Source organism: Gadus chalcogrammus, chromosome 3 (assembly GCF_026213295.1).
Source record: "Gadus chalcogrammus isolate NIFS_2021 chromosome 3, NIFS_Gcha_1.0, whole genome shotgun sequence".
In the NCBI taxonomy this organism is placed as follows: domain Eukaryota; kingdom Metazoa; phylum Chordata; class Actinopteri; order Gadiformes; family Gadidae; genus Gadus; species Gadus chalcogrammus.
The window spans coordinates 8,832,489-8,849,826 of NC_079414.1; the positions used below are offsets into that span (position 1 = coordinate 8,832,489).

Genomic DNA, 17,338 nt, shown 5'->3' on the forward strand with positions numbered 1-17,338 from the left:
TCTCAAGTGGTGTTATACCCAACAGGGCCTCACAGATCTCTTTCTTGTCTTGATGAAACAATCACACATAAACCAAAAGCTGGGCATTATCTGTTACATCTGAAGACTCATCAATGGCTTAGGATGGGGCACTCTGAACAGCCGCATGAAGCTGTGACAGTGCGTCATCTGATAACATTTCAGATTTTCTGGTTTTCGTTGCAGCTCACATTGGGATTTGCTTAGGGTTAAAGGGTTAACGCTAACCCTAACCCTTTTTTCACGCAATTCATCCCTTTGTTTACCTTCAAGTAACGTCTCAGCAGCGGCGTTCAAGCACTCCTTAACAACAGTCGTGTCACTGAAAGTTTTTTTTATGTTGCCCCAAAATCCATGCAATCTTAAGTGAGCATTCATTTGCTCGTTGCTGGCCTGTAAATGAGTGTGTGAAGACACGCGTAGACCTCTCATACTGAGCTCATGCCCTGGCTCATGTTCTGTGTTTGGATTCGTAATGCCGCTTAATATTCCTGCTTTTTATCAGCGCCACGGTTTCAACACATAAAAGACACAACAAACGTTTTGTACTGCCTTGCTGGAGAATGAACATGTATTGGTCAGTCCATTCATCTTTAAAATGTCTGTTTTCGGGGTCAACTTTCCTTATTTTCGAGCAAGCCATTTTCTCATTCCAAATCGATCTTCCGGCTATTTTTTTGAGTGACGCTATTACGCACATGCCGTGACAGACGGAGGGAGGGGGGGAGTTCGGTGAGTGCATGATCTTCGTTGATCTTCGTTACAGCAAAAAGCAATGATCTTCAACGAAGATCATTGCTTTTTGCTGTTTTTATGCTGTACTACAGACTATTCTGCCTTTCAATTTGCATTTCAGTGAGAAACGATTTTACTAACATAATCATGCTTTGTATAGTGAAGTCATAAAAAAAAAAAAAAGACATTGGTCATGGGTCCGGATAGGACCATCACTTGGTCCGGACCCGGACCGCGGTCCGCTGTTTGGAGATGCCTGATATACACTGTCCACTGAGTGGCGCCCTTTCATTTGAGTTGAGTGCTTACTCAAAATGTACCACATGGTGTGCATGTAAGAGACATAACTCTTGGTTTTAGTAATGACTTCATTGACCATTACATTCCCTGTCCACAGCCCACCATTTTAGAAAAAGCAACCGTTTAAGATACGGTTTCGGACCAGTTTTTTCACCAAATATTTACACCCGACTTGAGTACACTCGAAGAATGTAATGTTTTATCAAATGTACAAATACTTGATTGACCATCAGTTACTGCTTTGAAAATTTCTGCGCTTATTCAGACTGTTTGGTCAGTGGCAACTTAGGTTTAAAATAGTTTGAAACAAAACAACAATTTTTGAGTACGTTTTCCAAATGTAATTCATTCGGAAAACATTTGGACTACTCACTGTTGGTGTTAAGCTGCTTGTTAAAGTACCCTTTAATAAGGGAACAAAACATGTATCATACAAATCACAGTTGTAAATACCATAATAGAAATCACAATTTTTATTTTCAGATACTATAAGCATAAGTCGTTAATTCCCAGTGTAGAAGGATGGAGTTTGGTAACAAGAATGTTACCATGGTCTTAAAAACGAACAATGTATACTCGTCTATCTGTGTTGATACGAATTGGGACTAAAGGAAGTTCATACTTATGTGTGCTGACTTGTTGTCGTCAGCAGTGAACTGAAGCGAATGTATATGCTGGAGACTTGTTTTCAGTGTTCTTTCACTTTAACTATAGCCAATGATAGCTTAAAGAAAAAGGCCACTATACTAATTCTACGTCTGCACCTATAGGTGGGTCCGAGCCCCCTGCCTGCCGTGGTGCTATAGGTGTCGTCCGCTGCCACCTGTAATTATCCCTGTTTGTGTGCAGAGCTGCGTACACCACAGCAAGGCATGCCGCTGCATGCATTGCTTCAGAACTTCCTTTTTCTGATGATTACACATGTAAATTGTATGTGTGTGTGTGTGTGTGTGTGTGTGTGTGTGTGTGTGTCCATGTACACTGTTTGCGTTGGGTGTATTTGACAACGGAGCAGGTGTTGACAAGAGGGAGAGAGAGGGGTCGGGCTTGTAGGCTTAGACACGCTCCGTTTGCCAGCTCAAGCAAACTGTCTTTGAGGGAAACGGATGTCAAATGTTGAAACTTCAATCGCAGAAAATGGTTAGGTTACGCTCGGTCACTGGCACGTATACAAGTACTGCACGGTGTCAGGTCAGGTCGTGTCCATTATTGCCTGACAGAAATGTATGCATTTTGTACCGTACGACCTTTGAATTGAAACATCCAATGTGAGCCTATTAAGAAGACACCTGTGGATCTTGGCCTGGGCTCCAGTCCAGATATTGTTGCTGAGCTAGTCCATCCTGTATTTACCTGAATTTCCAATGAAGTCTATAAAGATTGGATGACACACAATGACATGACTTGGCATGGATTAGCTATCCTTTTGTTGTGGTTTACTATGGTTGGTTGGTTTCCCGGTAGGACCCGGATTTGGTTCAGAAGGTGGCTCTATTTATCTTTGCAGGGCACATGATGGTCAGGGTGGCCAAATTGTTTTGCAAGCCAGCGTGATGTGAGATGTGATATGTGATTTGTGATGTTTAATTCTGCACACAGTGGCTGGGTGTGTATGTGATTACGTGTTGCTGAGTACTTAAATGCGTGACTTATTGGGTGTGTCGTGTGTGTGTGTGTGCATCTCCTCCTAAGGTCATGTTGACAGACCCCACACGGACCGCGCCACAGGAAAGCGCCGGCATTTATTGACCGTGTCTGTGTGTGTGTGTGTGTGTGTGTACGTGCATGCACATGTCTGTGAGTTTACAGGCAGGCTGGGCGTTGGCCCTGGCCAATTTTAAGTGTTTGCTCAGGGCGTGGATGGTGCCATAGTGTGGGTGTTTGTGTGTGCGTGTCTGTGTGTTTCCTATAAGAGGTCACTCCTTCCGCAGGCTTGAAGGGACGTTCTGTTTCAGGGAAACGGCCTTAAAGACGTGTGTGTGTGTGTGTGTGTGTGTGTGTGTGTGTGTGTGTGTGTGTGTGTGTGTGTGTGTGTGTGTGTGTGTGTGTGTGTGTGTGTGTGTGTGTGTGTGTGTGTGTGTGTGTGTGTGTGTGTGTGTGTGTGTGTGTTTCTTGCATCAACATTGTTCTCGTAGTGTCTACTGGTTTCAACATGCCTTGGGTTTATGTGACTCAGACACAATGTAAATGTGTACTGCCTTAGGCAATATCATTGTGGTTCAGAGGGTGCAACCTGTGCCCTGATTTATATATAAAGAACATCGAGCAAGTGCCCTCTTGCAAGGTATTTTGAGGGTTGGGATCCACCCTATAGTTTGAGGTCAAACACATGCACAGCACAAAAGTGTGTGTGTGTGTGTGTGTGTGTGTGTGTGTGTGTGTGTGTGTGTGTGTGTGTGTGTGTGTGTGTGTGTGTGTGTGTGTGTGTGTGTGTGTGTGTGTGTGTGTGTGTGTGTGTGTGTGTGTGTGTGTGTGTGTGCGCGCTAGTGCACGCATTCAAGTTTGCGTTTCACAGCTTTCCCTAAGTGGATAATTGCCAGCCGACAAAGACACAGGTCACATGTTCCCTGCTTAGAGATGCAACAGACTCTGTGTCCTTGGCCTTGTTGAAATACATCTAAAGATCTATAGATATATTGATTTAGATATAGGAAGATAAAGATGGATGGATATAGAAAGATTATGCCTCTCAACTTGTCTCTTGTCTCCTTCTCTGTCTCCGTGTCTGTCTCTCTCTCAGAGCGGGGGGAGGGGGGTCTGGAGGCATACGGCGGTGCCGAGGGAGGGGGCGCCGGGGGGGACCCCGCCCCACCCGGCACGCCAGGCGGGAAGAGGAAGAGCGGCGAGGAGCTGAGGGAGCTGTGGAGGAAGGCCATCCTGCAGCAGATCCTGCTGCTCCGCATGGAGACGGAGAACCAGAGGCTCCAGGGTAAGAACACCGCACGCACGCACAGCCCAATATCATCTTTTGGTGCCTTTTGTGCACGTGGGCATCACAGGTCCTCTCTCTGGGAGGGGGGCCGGGGTCAGGGGGGCCTGCTATCCGAATGGATAGGCAGATAAAGGAGGCGCTAACACACCACGCCCATGGTGGAGCAGCCACACTCTGCGTTGCCCCGGGCAAGACAAAGTGTTTTCACACGGGTGGCCACGGCGGATAGGCTTGGGACCGTCTATGCGGTGACTGTCAGGCATGTGACGCCGGATGTCAATGGCAGCGAGGAGGGCCTGTCTGCTCCTGTGTTGGGGACCCAGGGCCAAACCCAAAATAGAATGACGTCTAACTGTGTTTTCCTTTTTTGTTATTAGACTTTAGTTAATAGGCACTTAGTAATTATACAGGTGTGTGTGTGTGTGTGATAGTTAGAGAGATAGTTCTATGGTTGTTTTGACCCAGTTGGCTCAAGTTGACAAACACACACCCCTGCATACATAAAGAGGTGACGTGCGCCGACTGTTGAAGACGAAACCTGTGCCCAATCCTACTCCACACCCACGCCTTCGGTAGCTCTCACACACCCACAATATTCCGGAACCCACAGGGTGTTGTTCTACAGAATGTAGGTCAATATTGACGTAACATCGCTTTACCTCTATTAGCCATACGCAGGCACTAACACGCGCACACAAAGACACACCAACACGATTTTACCATTTGGTTTTAGGTTGTTTTTTATTCCAACCTTCGGATGTGTTCTTCCAGTGGGCCCTCTGTTTGTCTGGGTGGAGCCAGGGCATGCCCCATCCTCTCTCTGTCTCTCTCTCCCTCCCACTACCTCTCTCGCACTCCCTCTCCCTCTACCTCTCTTTCTCTACCTCTGCACTACCACTGAATTTCCCGCCTCTGCCATTGTGTTTCAACGTGTGGGAACCCGAGTCTGCTGTCAGTCACTGTATGTTATCGTAGGTAGGGCGTTTCAGTGGAAACGGTCAACCAACCCCCCAAAAGGTTTTTGGTTGTTTTTTTTCTGAAAATGCTAGTAAAGTGTGAATGACAGAATATAAAGACCGGCATAGGGGGGTTGGGGGCTAGGGGGTACAAAGCGCTTTGTAGACAAAGAGTCACACACCCCTTTACCCTTTTAGTATCAGCGTTTGTTATTTTTCTTCTCCCCTCCACTGCGTTGGCGGGGGAACTTTGGGATGAGACGGCTGACATCATAGTGACATGGAGGCACCATGTGAGCCAAGCGGAGCCAGTATGCGTCTCCTCCACTATGTATTGTTCCCACCTGTGTCAGATAACATCCTTCCCTCTGCTCCCAGCTACGCAAGCGCACGCACGTGCGTGCTTTGTTAGCCTCGGGCCGTGACTCACATAAACGCCTATTTTTGGTGCCTTACCTTTCTTGGCAAACCACCTTGGATGGTGTTCGATCCGGTTGTCTATTTCGGTTGGAGATTGAGTCACCCAATCACCCAATCTTTTTTTTCCATCGGGGTAGCGGCCGAGACAAGCTGGCGGCGTGAGGGTGTGAGCGGGAGCGTGGAGGTCGCAGGGCGTTGAACCGCTTTGTCTGAAATAAAAGAGTTGGCCGAGCGTTAGGCAAGTGGGCGAGGACCAGGCTCAGGTAGTGACAGAAACAGAGAACAGAGAAGTTGTGGTTGAAAGCGATGGAGGGATGAGGAAGGGTGTTGTCCAGAGGAAGAGATTAGGTGGTGGCTTGGGCGTTTCCTCACCTTAACCCATTACAACAAAGTGTTTGTGTGTGTTGCATCATTGGTTCTGGCGCACTATCTTATGTGGGTGTGTGTTTGCCTAATTATGTATACTGTGTGTGTGTGTGTGTGTGTGTGTGTGTGTGTGTGTGTGTGTGTGTGTGTGTGTGTGTGTGTGTGTGTGTGTGTGTGTGTGTGTGTGTGTGTGCGACTTGACCTACCAGGAGTTTCAATACACAAACTAGTGTGTGTTTCTATATAATTGTATGAATTGTACTGCGTGTACGTTTGCCTCTTCATGTTCGTGTGTGTGTGTGTGCGCGCAGCCTCAGCAAGCGACCTCCAGAACAAGCGTCTGAAGCAGGACTACGAGGAGATCACGCCGTGCCTAAAGGACGTCACGCTGGTCTGGGAGAGGATGCTGGCGACGCCCGGCCGGTCAAAGGTCAAGTTCGACTCGGACACCATCCACGCGGCCGTCACACAAGGTACCCCGCCCAGAGGGACGGGCCGACGTACCGCGCTGTGTGTGTTGAGGCTATAAGGCTCCGCCCAGCCTCTCGACCCCGGCCCTAACGGGGTGTGTTACGTTGTCCCCCGCCGGCCAGGGGTCCCCAGGCCGCAGCGCGGGGAGATCTGGAAGCTGCTCTCGGAGCAGTACGTGTTGAGGCAGACGGTCCCGGCCCGGCCGCCCGCCAACCAGACGCCGTACAAGGACCTGCTGAAACAGCTCACCTCCCAGCAGCACGCCATCCTCATAGACCTGGGTGAGAACACACACCCTCTGGCTCTCTCTCGCTCTCTCTCTCTCTCTCTCTCTCTCTCCCTCTCACTCACTCTGTCACTGTCACGATCACTCACTCACTCGCTCTCAATGGCCTTAATGAAGCCAGAAGACTTGCATAGAGCGATATCAGAAGCCTTACTATTCCTGTACTATTACTACTGTATCAGACATTAACGTTCTCTCCCCGTAGTTCTGCCCCAAACATGTACACCACGCGCCACACGCTCTTAATGGTATCAATCTTTTACAACTGACACATACTCACGCAACATGTACCCTGTAATATGAGGCCAGTCAATTGGAATAGTTGTCTATCATTTAGGAGCCCTTTACAGCAACAGGTTGTGCCCACGTGCATGATCTACTCGCTTCAAACGTTGCACACACACACACACACACACACACACACACACACACACACACACACACACACACACACACACACACACACACCACCCAATGTAAGCTTCTGACAGCCCCAATGACGCCACTGTCTATTTCGTCTGTCAATCACATTACTCTCGCTCCAACAAAAGAGGGCGGAGCTACAATGTAAGCGTCTTAGAGTACCATATTAAGCGCTATATAAATTTAATTTATTATTATTATTATTACTTGGAATTATTATTTCCCGGTTCAGCAAGTCGCCTGAACAGGCTCTGCAGACAAAAGGTCAGAAGAACTCTAGACTATACTATACAATCTAAGTTCAAGGAAGCAGGTCGGTTGGAATGAACAGTGGGTTGAACAAATAGTTGAAACTCAAACTGGACGCCCGACTATTCAGAATGCATCTTTAACCTTTTACCTTCTTCTCTTCAAGGGTTCTCCCTACATAGGTTACCCTAGTTGTTTTTGTTGTTGTTGTTGTTGTTGTTGTTGTTGTTGTAGTTGTTATCACTATTTCCTACATCGGAGCAGTGAAGGAAAAGGTGCTGGAAACTGTTAAAGAATTGATCTGAGCACCTGAGACACACTTGTGTCTCTCGGGGGTCGAGGGGAGAGGGGGAGGGGGGAAGAGGGGGATGTCAACACGACTCCTCTGATTGCAGGGGGTTACAGAGATTCCTCTGTTGCACCCTGCGGCTCATTCCATACACTGAAATAAACATGAGACCCTTTTCTTCACTTTACCTAGCTTTAGTTACATATACATTATTATTTTATGCAAAAGCATATTTAATTTCATTCTGGTGTTGGGTTGGATCCATATTTCATCTATGATTAGAATATTTATATTTGGGCTGTATTGTGTTGTGTGTTGTGTTCGCTCGTTGTGTTTATTTTGGTCCATTCACTCTGATGTTTCTGGCCTGAGGTGAGCAACTGTAACAAAAATGTTCCTCATCCATGAATAATGCAACTTGCACTTGTAACTGGACAAATATGCACCCAGTCTTGTTGCTGTCTGTAGCAAGGGGCCTCACACAGTCTGACTTACTTGAAACACCCCCACACACACAATTACGCACTCAGACACAAACCTGCCAATTGTTCCTGATCTCCTGTCCTCATTATGTTGTCAATTTCTTTAAAAGAGCATCCCCCACCCCCCCTTTACACATTCTTCTATTTAAAGAATTCCTTTCCAAGGATGTAGAGACTTGCGTTCACATGCATGCATCACTCGAACATCCCAATACCTCTAGCATGGCCTGTATGCAAAGTACCTTAAAGTGATACTCTGGGTGGGGCTGAATGCAAAGTACTGTAAAGTGTAAGTCTGTGGGACTGAATGCAAAGCACCTTCTACGGTACCATGTTAATCTGTTGTTATTTATCATTAATGGTACAACATTATTTTGATTGTTAGAAAGGTGCAGGGTCTCTATAATTCAGGGACATAATTTTTGTTATGCAGCCCACCGTCCACCACTCGGGAGTGCACTCAAACTCTCAGTAGTACACGAAACCTATTTAGCCCTCAACATCAATCTAGTTATCTTCCTTAACCTCCTTACTTTTCCTCATCTTTTTGTTATTGTTTTCCTCCTTCCCTTCCAGGGCGAACCTTTCCCACTCATCCCTACTTCCAGGCCCAGCTCGGGGCAGGACAGCTGTCCCTCTACAATCTCCTTAAAGCCTATTCACTTTTGGACCCAGAGGTACAGTGTTTACATTGATCGATTGTTTCATCTTTGAATTGGTCTTCTGTCCGTCTGTCACCACTGAACTGATGACCTTGTGTATTTCTGAGCGGCAGCCGATGAGGTCCATGTGTCGTGTGTGTTGAGCTGCTGCTGTTTGTGCTCGCCGTAGGTGGGCTACTGCCAGGGCCTGTCCTTCATAGCAGGCGTGCTGCTCCTGCACTTGGAAGAGGAGCAGGCCTTTGACATGCTCAAATTCCTTATGTATGACATGGGGCTGCGCAAACAGTACCGGCCTGACATGATCATCCTGCAGGTAATCCACGTCACACACTCGCACACACTGGGGCGGACATGAGTACCCCCATACTTTGTACTATGGCTGTTGGTTTGGCAAACAAAAATGTGTGAACTTGGTTGTTGTTGTTGTTGTTGTTTTGTTTTTCTCCTTGTGCATTCTCTTTATTTCAAATCTGCACTCACACAAAACGCATCACACACACGCAGGTACACACGCGTAAGCACACACACAGACACACACAGACACAGACACAGAAACAGACACAGACACAGACACACACACGCACACACCCAGATATATACACGCACAAGCACACACACACTCACACTCACACTGCCACTCATCATGATATGAAAGTACCCACACTTAGTGTGGGCTCTAGTGGTTGCCCTGGGTGGAGTGGTAATCCTTTGCGGTCTGCGGCCCCCCCTCCCCCCTCCCCCTCCCCTCAGATCCAGATGTACCAGCTGTCTCGGCTCCTGCACGATTACCACAGGGACCTGCACAGCCACCTGGAGCTGCACGAGATCGGCCCCAGCCTGTACGCCACGCCCTGGTTCCTCACCGTCTTCGCCTCGCATTTCCCCCTGGGCTTCGTCGCCCGGGTCTTTGGTAAGACCCCGCCCATCCCCCACCTCTCCCCCATCCCCCCCCCCCCCCCCCCCCCCAAAGGGGGAAACAAGGGGGAAGAGGAATACGTTCACAACAGGGGAGCGGCTGCTTTCTGTCAGCACCAGGCGCCCAGTGAGTGAGCATCCAGGAGATGAGGAGCAGATGGGGGGGGGGGGGGGGTCTGGTTCATTGGCTCAAGGATGCTCACAGGTATCATTTGGATCAGCTGGGAGTCAGACCTCCCTTAAAGGCTTAGTTATGGTTCCACGTCGACTCAACGCAGGGGGGTCAACGGAACCATTACGTTCTCGCGGACCCTCCTTGCGTCCAACGGTAGGACCTGAGGTATGCCTCCCAAAAACTGTAACCTTCCGTGGAGGCGATGCAGCAGCACCGGCTGTGATTGGTCCGCTCACCAAAACCTGACGCAGAACCAAAACAGGTTCACGACTGCGACAAAGTGTCTGCTTGTTCATTGCGTCGCTTCAGCGTGGAACCATAACCGAGCCTTTAGAGACCACGGGTTCATGCTTGGACCCCTCTATCTCTGGGGAGCCTTTTAGCCAAGGACCACTAAATATTTATACTTTCTCATTTACCATGTCAAACAAAGCTCCACATGTGCATATTGGGCTGTATTGGCGCCAAATACAGCGTCTCCTTCGAATGATCGACTGAAACACACACGAGACATTTGGCTAGCTACCACACACAGACAGACAGACACTCACACTGGCCCGCCACATGTTGGGAACGATTAGCCAGGGATAATGGTTAATTGTCTAAATGAAAGAATGTAGGCGGGGGGGGGGGGGGGCTTTAAATCATTGCGTTCCATGTCAGTATTTTGAAACTGGCCCAACTCGTTCTGGGCCGAATGACGCTTCAGCTGTTGAGGATTTACTGGCTCTGCCCAATTCCAGCTCCTCTTTATCACTGACCTTTCGTGGGTGTTTGCACACGAGAGTGCATGGCAACACGCCCAGCGCCAGTCTCTGTTTGCGTTGTAGGTTTGTGTTATTGTTTTCTCTCATTTCCCTCTTACCTGCATCATTTACTGCAAACCAAGAGATCTTCATCTCAGTAACTCATCTCCTGCATGTAACTCAGTCGGTGGAACCGGTACCAACCGTTCGACCCCACAGGAGCTTGACACACAAGTTGTGTGTGTGCGTGTGTGTGTGTGTATGTGTGTTCATAAAAGCTGACATCTACACCCTCCCTTCTCTAATGGCTTGTTGTTTTCTCCTGTCCCTGCCCATTGTGCACACAGTACACACACACACAGTTGGACACACCCATGTTTTCTTCCAAACTCTCGAGTGCCGCTGACGTGATGCGGATCTCTCTGCTAACGTCACGTCATCCATCACAAAAGCGAGCCAAAAGTCCCTGGATCAACTTGTTAAGCTGCACTTTTGAGTGCTTACACGTGCTGGCCTTTCCTACCTGGGCGATAAACAGTCTTTGTTTAAACCCGCCTCCGACCTTGACAGTGATGGGTGTCAATGTCCGTGACACCTCGCCCTGGGGATCCATATTCACCCCTGGCCGTCCCTCTCCATCCCCAGACATGTTGTTCCTGCAGGGGTCCGAGGTGATCTTCAAGGTGGCCCTCAGTCTGCTGGGGAGCCATAAGCCACTGATCCTGCAGCATGACAGCCTGGAGTCCATTGTGGACTTCATCAAGACCACCCTGCCCAACCTTGGACTGGTGCAGATGGAGAAGACCATTAACCAGGTGTGGTGGGTGTGTGTATGTGTGTTTGTGTGTATGGGGGGGGGGGGGGGGGTTGTTCTATTGAAAACGTTGGCTATCATAGCAATCATTCACAGTGTCACTCTTCCGGCATCATATACCACTGCCACGAGATCGAATTGTCAGGTTGGAAATGTTGGTATGTGTGTTGGATCCAGGTAACTTGTCGCACCTGAACTTATCAATGCAGTCAGGTTGAGTTGAGCAGTAGGTTGAGTCATCTTTTTAACGAGGTCCCTTAAATACCATTTGTCAATCACACTTATTTGTCTTATTGCTATTTAATTTACTGTTTACTCTTTGAGCGGACAGTTTTATTGCTCAACAATAGGACCATTTGATTGATGTATTTTCTTTTCTCGGTGACTGTGCTATAGTTGTAATAAAACATGTGGGTGTTATATTGCTTAACTAACCCCAATAAATACCAATAAATATACAGAGGCAGATCTTATCTTGACATTTTCACTTCATTACTCCAATCATTGTGTGTGTGTGTGTGTGTGTGTGTGTGTGTGTGTGTGTGTGTGTGTGTGTGTGTGTGTGTGTGTGTGTGTGTGTGTGTGTGTGTGTGTGTGTGTGTGTGTGTGTGTGTGTGTGTGTGTGTGTGTGTGTGTGCGCGCGCGGCAGGTGTGTCAGATGGATGTCTCCAAGCAACTTCAGGCCTACGAAGTTGAGTACCACGTCCTACAGGATGAGTTGATGGACACGCCCCCTACCCTCAGCCAATCCCAGAGGGTCGCGCAGCTGGAGAGGACCAATCAGAGCCTCCGGCAGCAGAACCGCGACCTGCTGGAGGAGCTGCAGGTACACTGACAGACGGACGGAGAGCTAGCAGACACACTCATTAGCTTGTTTAGCTATTCAGCCCTTACACTGTGTACCTGTACCCACCCCCTGCCCTCTCTACCCCCCAGGTATCCCAAGCACGCGTGGCGGGCCTGGAGGGCCGGCTGGAGGGCCTGGCGCGGTCGGAGGGCCAGCTGAGGGAGCAGGTGTGCGGGCTGGAGGAGGAGGCGCGGGGGCTCCAAGGAACCGTGTCCCGGCTGCACACACTCCTCACCGGCCTGGGGGTCCACACCTCCGCCGAGGGGGAGCTGATCGCCCGCCCGCGCTCCCCCGACCAACAGCGGCCCTGGGCGGCCGGGCACCCCCCCGGTACAGAGGGGCTGGGGAAAGGCACCCCGGACCCTCTGCCTGAACCCCTGGCACTCCCGGGAGGGCTGTAGCCCCCCAACCCCTCACACACATGCAGAACAAAGCAAGACAGAAAATAAGAACAGAACTTTATTCCAAACACTAAGTTGAGATGAGGAGGACCTGGACTATTAGCCATGCCCCCCCCCCCCCACCCCCCTCCATCCATAAGTAGAAAGCCCAGCAGGCTGGGAAGGCGTGTCGATGTATCACCTCGCCCCAGGCTCCGACTCCGCCCATCACGGCCCTGGAAGAGAGGGAAGGCCAGAGAAGGGCGGTTCCCTGCGGCACGGGCTCCAGGAGCCGAGGAGATCATGTAGCCCACAGAGAGGACTAGATTCCCCCGGTGTGGGAGACCCAGCACGCGGAACTCGCTCTGGTTATCTTTCCTTGTTCCTGGCCTGTCGTGAGAAAGCCACACACACACACACACACACACACACACACACACACACACACACACACACACACACACACACACACACACACACACACACACACACACACACACACACACACACACACACACACACACACACACACACACACACACACACACACACACACACACACACACACACACGTATCATGCCACCACAGGTTGTCTGAGAGGTGTTCTGTACCACCGACGCAGTGAATGTTTGTCGAGTCCCCAAAGAATTTTCCCCTGACAGAACAAAGTGAGAGGATGCTGTGGTGGTGACAGAAACGATATCAATCACTCCCTAAAAAACGCAACGCTGAGACCGTGCCAAAAAAGGAGCAGGTATTCAAATATCAAACTGGCAAGACGCAACATTGAGATCTTTGGCGTGTCGTGCGTTTACAGTCTCTTTTGAGCCGTCAGTGTTAAGTCAAACAGCTGGAACTGTAATATAATGGTTAGCTTATCTGGTGTTTGCTGTTTACACTTCACATGTACTCATTGTCCACTTTCATATGTAAACTCTCGGGATGACTGATACGAGACTATGAGTGACTCGCTCTGAGCTTCTTTTCCCTGCATGCTACGCGTGTACAAGCGACTGAGCACAGGGTCAACACCTGCCTAGTGGGTGTCTGCACAATATTGTTTTTTGCCAAATTCAAGAAATATCGGAATTAGTCTGAGAAAAGCTAATCTGTACATCAGCTAATATTCCTGCCTGCTGTAGTGTGTGTGTGTGTGTGTGTGTGTGTGTGTGTGTGTGTGTGTGTGTGTGTGTGTGTGTGTGTGTGTGTGTGTGTGTGTGTGTGTGTGTGTGTGTGTGTGTGTGTGTGTGCCATCTACACTGTAAAGACTCCTTGCACAAGTTTTTTGTTTTCTTTTTAAATGTTTTCAATTGTGTAGTATTGTATTGAAATGTTATTAAACACTTTGATGAAATACATTTCCTTAGTTTTCAATACAAGTGAATTCATGTTGTCTTTAATTTTTTGTGTATGTGCATCTATTGCTCTATTTGTTTATTGGTACAGCTAGATGTAGGGCTTATAGATGTAGCAATCCTCTCACTGCATTTTAAATGCCATGCCATTCTTACTATGTTTTTGAAGCGATGGTAGAATTTGTTGAGGGGTAGGAACATAGAAATGTTAGGTTGAATCTCGGCCTCAAATTTTCTTATTACTGATCCACTCATTTTCAATGCCTGTGGAAATTCACCTGAAGAGATATGTTGACTACAATAGTGTATGTGTTGTAAGGCCTTTTAAATCATTTAAGTTGCTAGACGGCAGAGCCTCAGGGCTACAGGTCAAGGCTACAACCCTGCTCCAGAGTTTAAGGTAATTTGGAACCCATAGTTGACAGGATATCTGACCCTCCAGTGGCCCCAGAACACATTTACACTGATTCATGTCAGGATTTTGCATTTTGATCCAGAGAATGAGCCATGAAGTACATCCTTGAGGCTTATAAAAAATATTTTATGTCAACTGTCGCCATTTTTTTTTTTTGTCTCTTAGCCTGTGGGTTGTTCCACAAAGCCGGTTTTATCACATAACCGGGTAAGTTAACCCAGGGTTTGCTGTAACCCTAGGTTTTAAGTTCCAAAAGGATCACGGTATGTTAGTTGATATAGAAACATATGCTCTGAATCAAACCTGGTCGAAGCAGGTTTTGCGCAGGTTAAGTTTGAAACATAACCCGGTTTTGGGTATTTAAACCCGCGTTCACCGCAGATTTCATGTGTTCACAATGGCATGCCTTTTTGATGAGAGAACTGCTGATATCGGAGCGCAAATTATACGTGCAATCCACCGGGAGCGATTGATAAGACCACGGCTCGACATCTTGGCATATCAAATGATTTTATGCTGGAGTGGAGAGATATAGGCCTATAGATTCTCGCGCAAATCTTTAATTTATTTAAATAGCCTTACATAGCCAACACTACCAATCGAGGACCTGGCCTCAGTTTACTCCAGACTATTTGCGTAGCCCTCCGTTTTTTGCCAATGGTAGTTTTATCTAGGCTATAATGTTGGAGATGCTGAGCACATCTCAGTCCTTTCAGATGACCCATCCAAGATTTGTATCGGCCTCCTATCATACAAAGAGCAATATTGTCTGAGTACTATGCCGAGAGGCACTTACAACACAAAGTATAAAATAGTCCTAACGGACTTGCATCCACTGGAGAATGTTTGATCGTTACACGCACTAATCCATCTTGATCTGTGAAGTTGATGAATTGTCACTTTTAGGTTTTCTACCCAGTTACCAAAAAAATAAACATTTGGAATAGTATGCGCTGTGGCAAGCACATGGTTTGCAAACTTAGAACGCAAAAAAAATCTAAGATACAAGAAAACACCAAAACCTACATTCAACCAGTGGGGTATGGCCCCTGACTCTCTGAGGAGGTAGGTACCTCCAGGTACCCCCTCCATGCCAGGGCGCCCTGAATTTATGTTTATTAACAGCTCCTCCACCGGGGTCAAGACAATTTGAGGGCCAGATCCAGTCTGCTGACTGTCGGCCTTTTCACGATTGGCTTAAAAAAATGGCTGATTTAAATTCATACCAATACGATGGTGGGAAAAGCTTACCAGTTTGTATGTTTTTTATACTTCATTTTTATACTTGATCCGCTGAATGCTTGGAAGCCATCGGAGTACATATTTTCTTAGAAGAAAGGGGTTGTGTGGTAGGATCTTTAAGAATGCTTAACTGGGATATTTATATATTCATGGCTCAAATATTAAGGATCATGCTTTTGACGTGTAACTAACGCATTTACGCGGTCAGCGATCCGCTGCCAGGCTTTCTCCGGGTTGCAGAGGCTTTAGCGTTCCCTTTTCTTGTGATAATGAACTTAAAACCTAGGGTTACAGCAAACCCTGGGTTAACTTACCCGGTTATGTGATAAAACCGGCTTTGTGAAACAACCCACAGGCTAAGAGACAAAAAAAAAAAATGCTGACAGTTGTCATAAAATATTTTTTATAAGCCTCAAGGATGTTTTGACATTGATTTTTGATAAAGTATGCTGAGTTTTGTTAAGTCACGCTCAGACTAGTGTCATTTGCATATTACAATCAGAAAAAAATCCCCCTGTGACACTGTCACCTTTTTTCCTCTGAGGAGTTTTCAGGTCTGCATATTATTATTATTAAACGTAGAGGGGATACACAAGTTTGTCTGATTTGAATGTACTTCATGGCTCATTCTCTGGATCAAAATGCAAAATCCTGACATGAATCAGTGTAAATGTGTTCTGGAGCCACTGGAGGGTCAGATAGCCTGTCAACTGCTGCATTCAGCTACATAAAATCTTTTGCAGATCGAATTTCTCCAGGGGGATTTTTCTGATCAGTGTTTTGACGTTTAGTGGGTTCAAGTGCATCGATATTGTTTTTTGCTTATTGACGAGACCTAAGTGAGTTTAGCCAACCTAGAGAAGGCCTACATTGTAGGGGAGAACACTACTACTACCTACTAGGTTGATCAGGACTGATCTTAAAACGGTCCATCAGCGAAGTGTTCTCACTGATAGACTGGTTTGAGATCAGTCCTAGTATGCATGACTATAGTAATAAGGTCCTCAAAGAAAACCTGATTTTACAGTTCTCCTTTCTTCCCTAATCTGACCTCACTCATAACTTTGAAAATAGAGTGGGTTCAACAAGACCTACCGCACTATTGTTTTGGTCTAGGACCAGCATTACAGCAGCAGCTTTTACAGTTCAGCTTTTATTCATTACTCCCCTTCAACGTACAGACATTAGCCATCATCAGCCATGTACATGCACAAACACACGCTGACACACACATTCTTGACTTTTGATAACGTACTTACTTACTTACTTAGGCCTTTAAGTTCCCAAAGGAACATAGGCCATTGACAAAACCCCTCCATCCTCTCCTGTCTTGGGCCCTCCGCTCCAGTTGAGGCCAGGACAGCCCTTCTTTCTTCATTTCCTGTTCTGTGGTTCTTCTCCAGGTGGTTCTCGGTCTGCCTCTCTTCCTCTTGCCCTGTGGGTTCCAGGTTAGGGCTTGCTTCGTGATTGACTTCTGTCTTCTGAGTGTATGGCCTATCCCCTTCCATTTCCTCCTCCGGATTTGGGTTTCTATTGTTTCTTGTTTGGTGAGTTCCCACAGGTTGGCGTTTGAGATGGTGTTGGGCCAGTAGATTCCCAGGAGGCGTCTGAGGCACCGGTTGGTGAAAGTCTGCAGCTTATTGAGTATGTTAGTGGTGGTCTTCCAGGTTTCAGAGCCATATAGAAGGGTGGACTTGACGTTTGAGTTGAAGATTTGTAGTTTGGTCTTGAGTGACAGGTTTTTCATCTTCCAGATATTGTTGAGCATGTTGAATGTTGCCCTTGCCTTTCCAATTCTGGCTCGGACGTCCTCCTCTGTACCACCATCCACAGAAATGATAGTCCCCAGGTATGTGAAG

General features: G+C 47.5%; 1 protein-coding gene across 5 annotated transcripts in view; it reads left to right on the plus strand.

Moving 5' to 3' along the window:
- Positions 1-15,224, plus strand: part of tbc1d1 (TBC1 (tre-2/USP6, BUB2, cdc16) domain family, member 1) — a 40,678-nt gene extending 25,454 nt beyond the window's left edge. For 4 of the 5 annotated variants that reach the window (XM_056585783.1, XM_056585786.1, XM_056585785.1 and 1 more), the window contains 9 exons: positions 3,794-3,982; positions 6,039-6,200; positions 6,321-6,479; positions 8,504-8,604; positions 8,759-8,902; positions 9,340-9,499; positions 11,071-11,240; positions 11,889-12,065; positions 12,176-15,223. In XM_056585783.1, coding sequence (XP_056441758.1) covers positions 3,794-3,982; positions 6,039-6,200; positions 6,321-6,479; positions 8,504-8,604; positions 8,759-8,902; positions 9,340-9,499; positions 11,071-11,240; positions 11,889-12,065; positions 12,176-12,487 — 1,574 coding nt within the window. In that variant the 3' untranslated portion in view covers positions 12,488-15,223. Of the gene's footprint in view, positions 1-3,793; positions 3,983-6,038; positions 6,201-6,320; positions 6,480-8,503; positions 8,605-8,758; positions 8,903-9,339; positions 9,500-11,070; positions 11,241-11,888; positions 12,066-12,175 lie in introns of all 5 variants that reach the window. The other variant, XM_056585784.1, reaches the window with a different exon arrangement.
- The last annotated feature ends 2,114 nt before the right edge of the window (positions 15,225-17,338 follow it).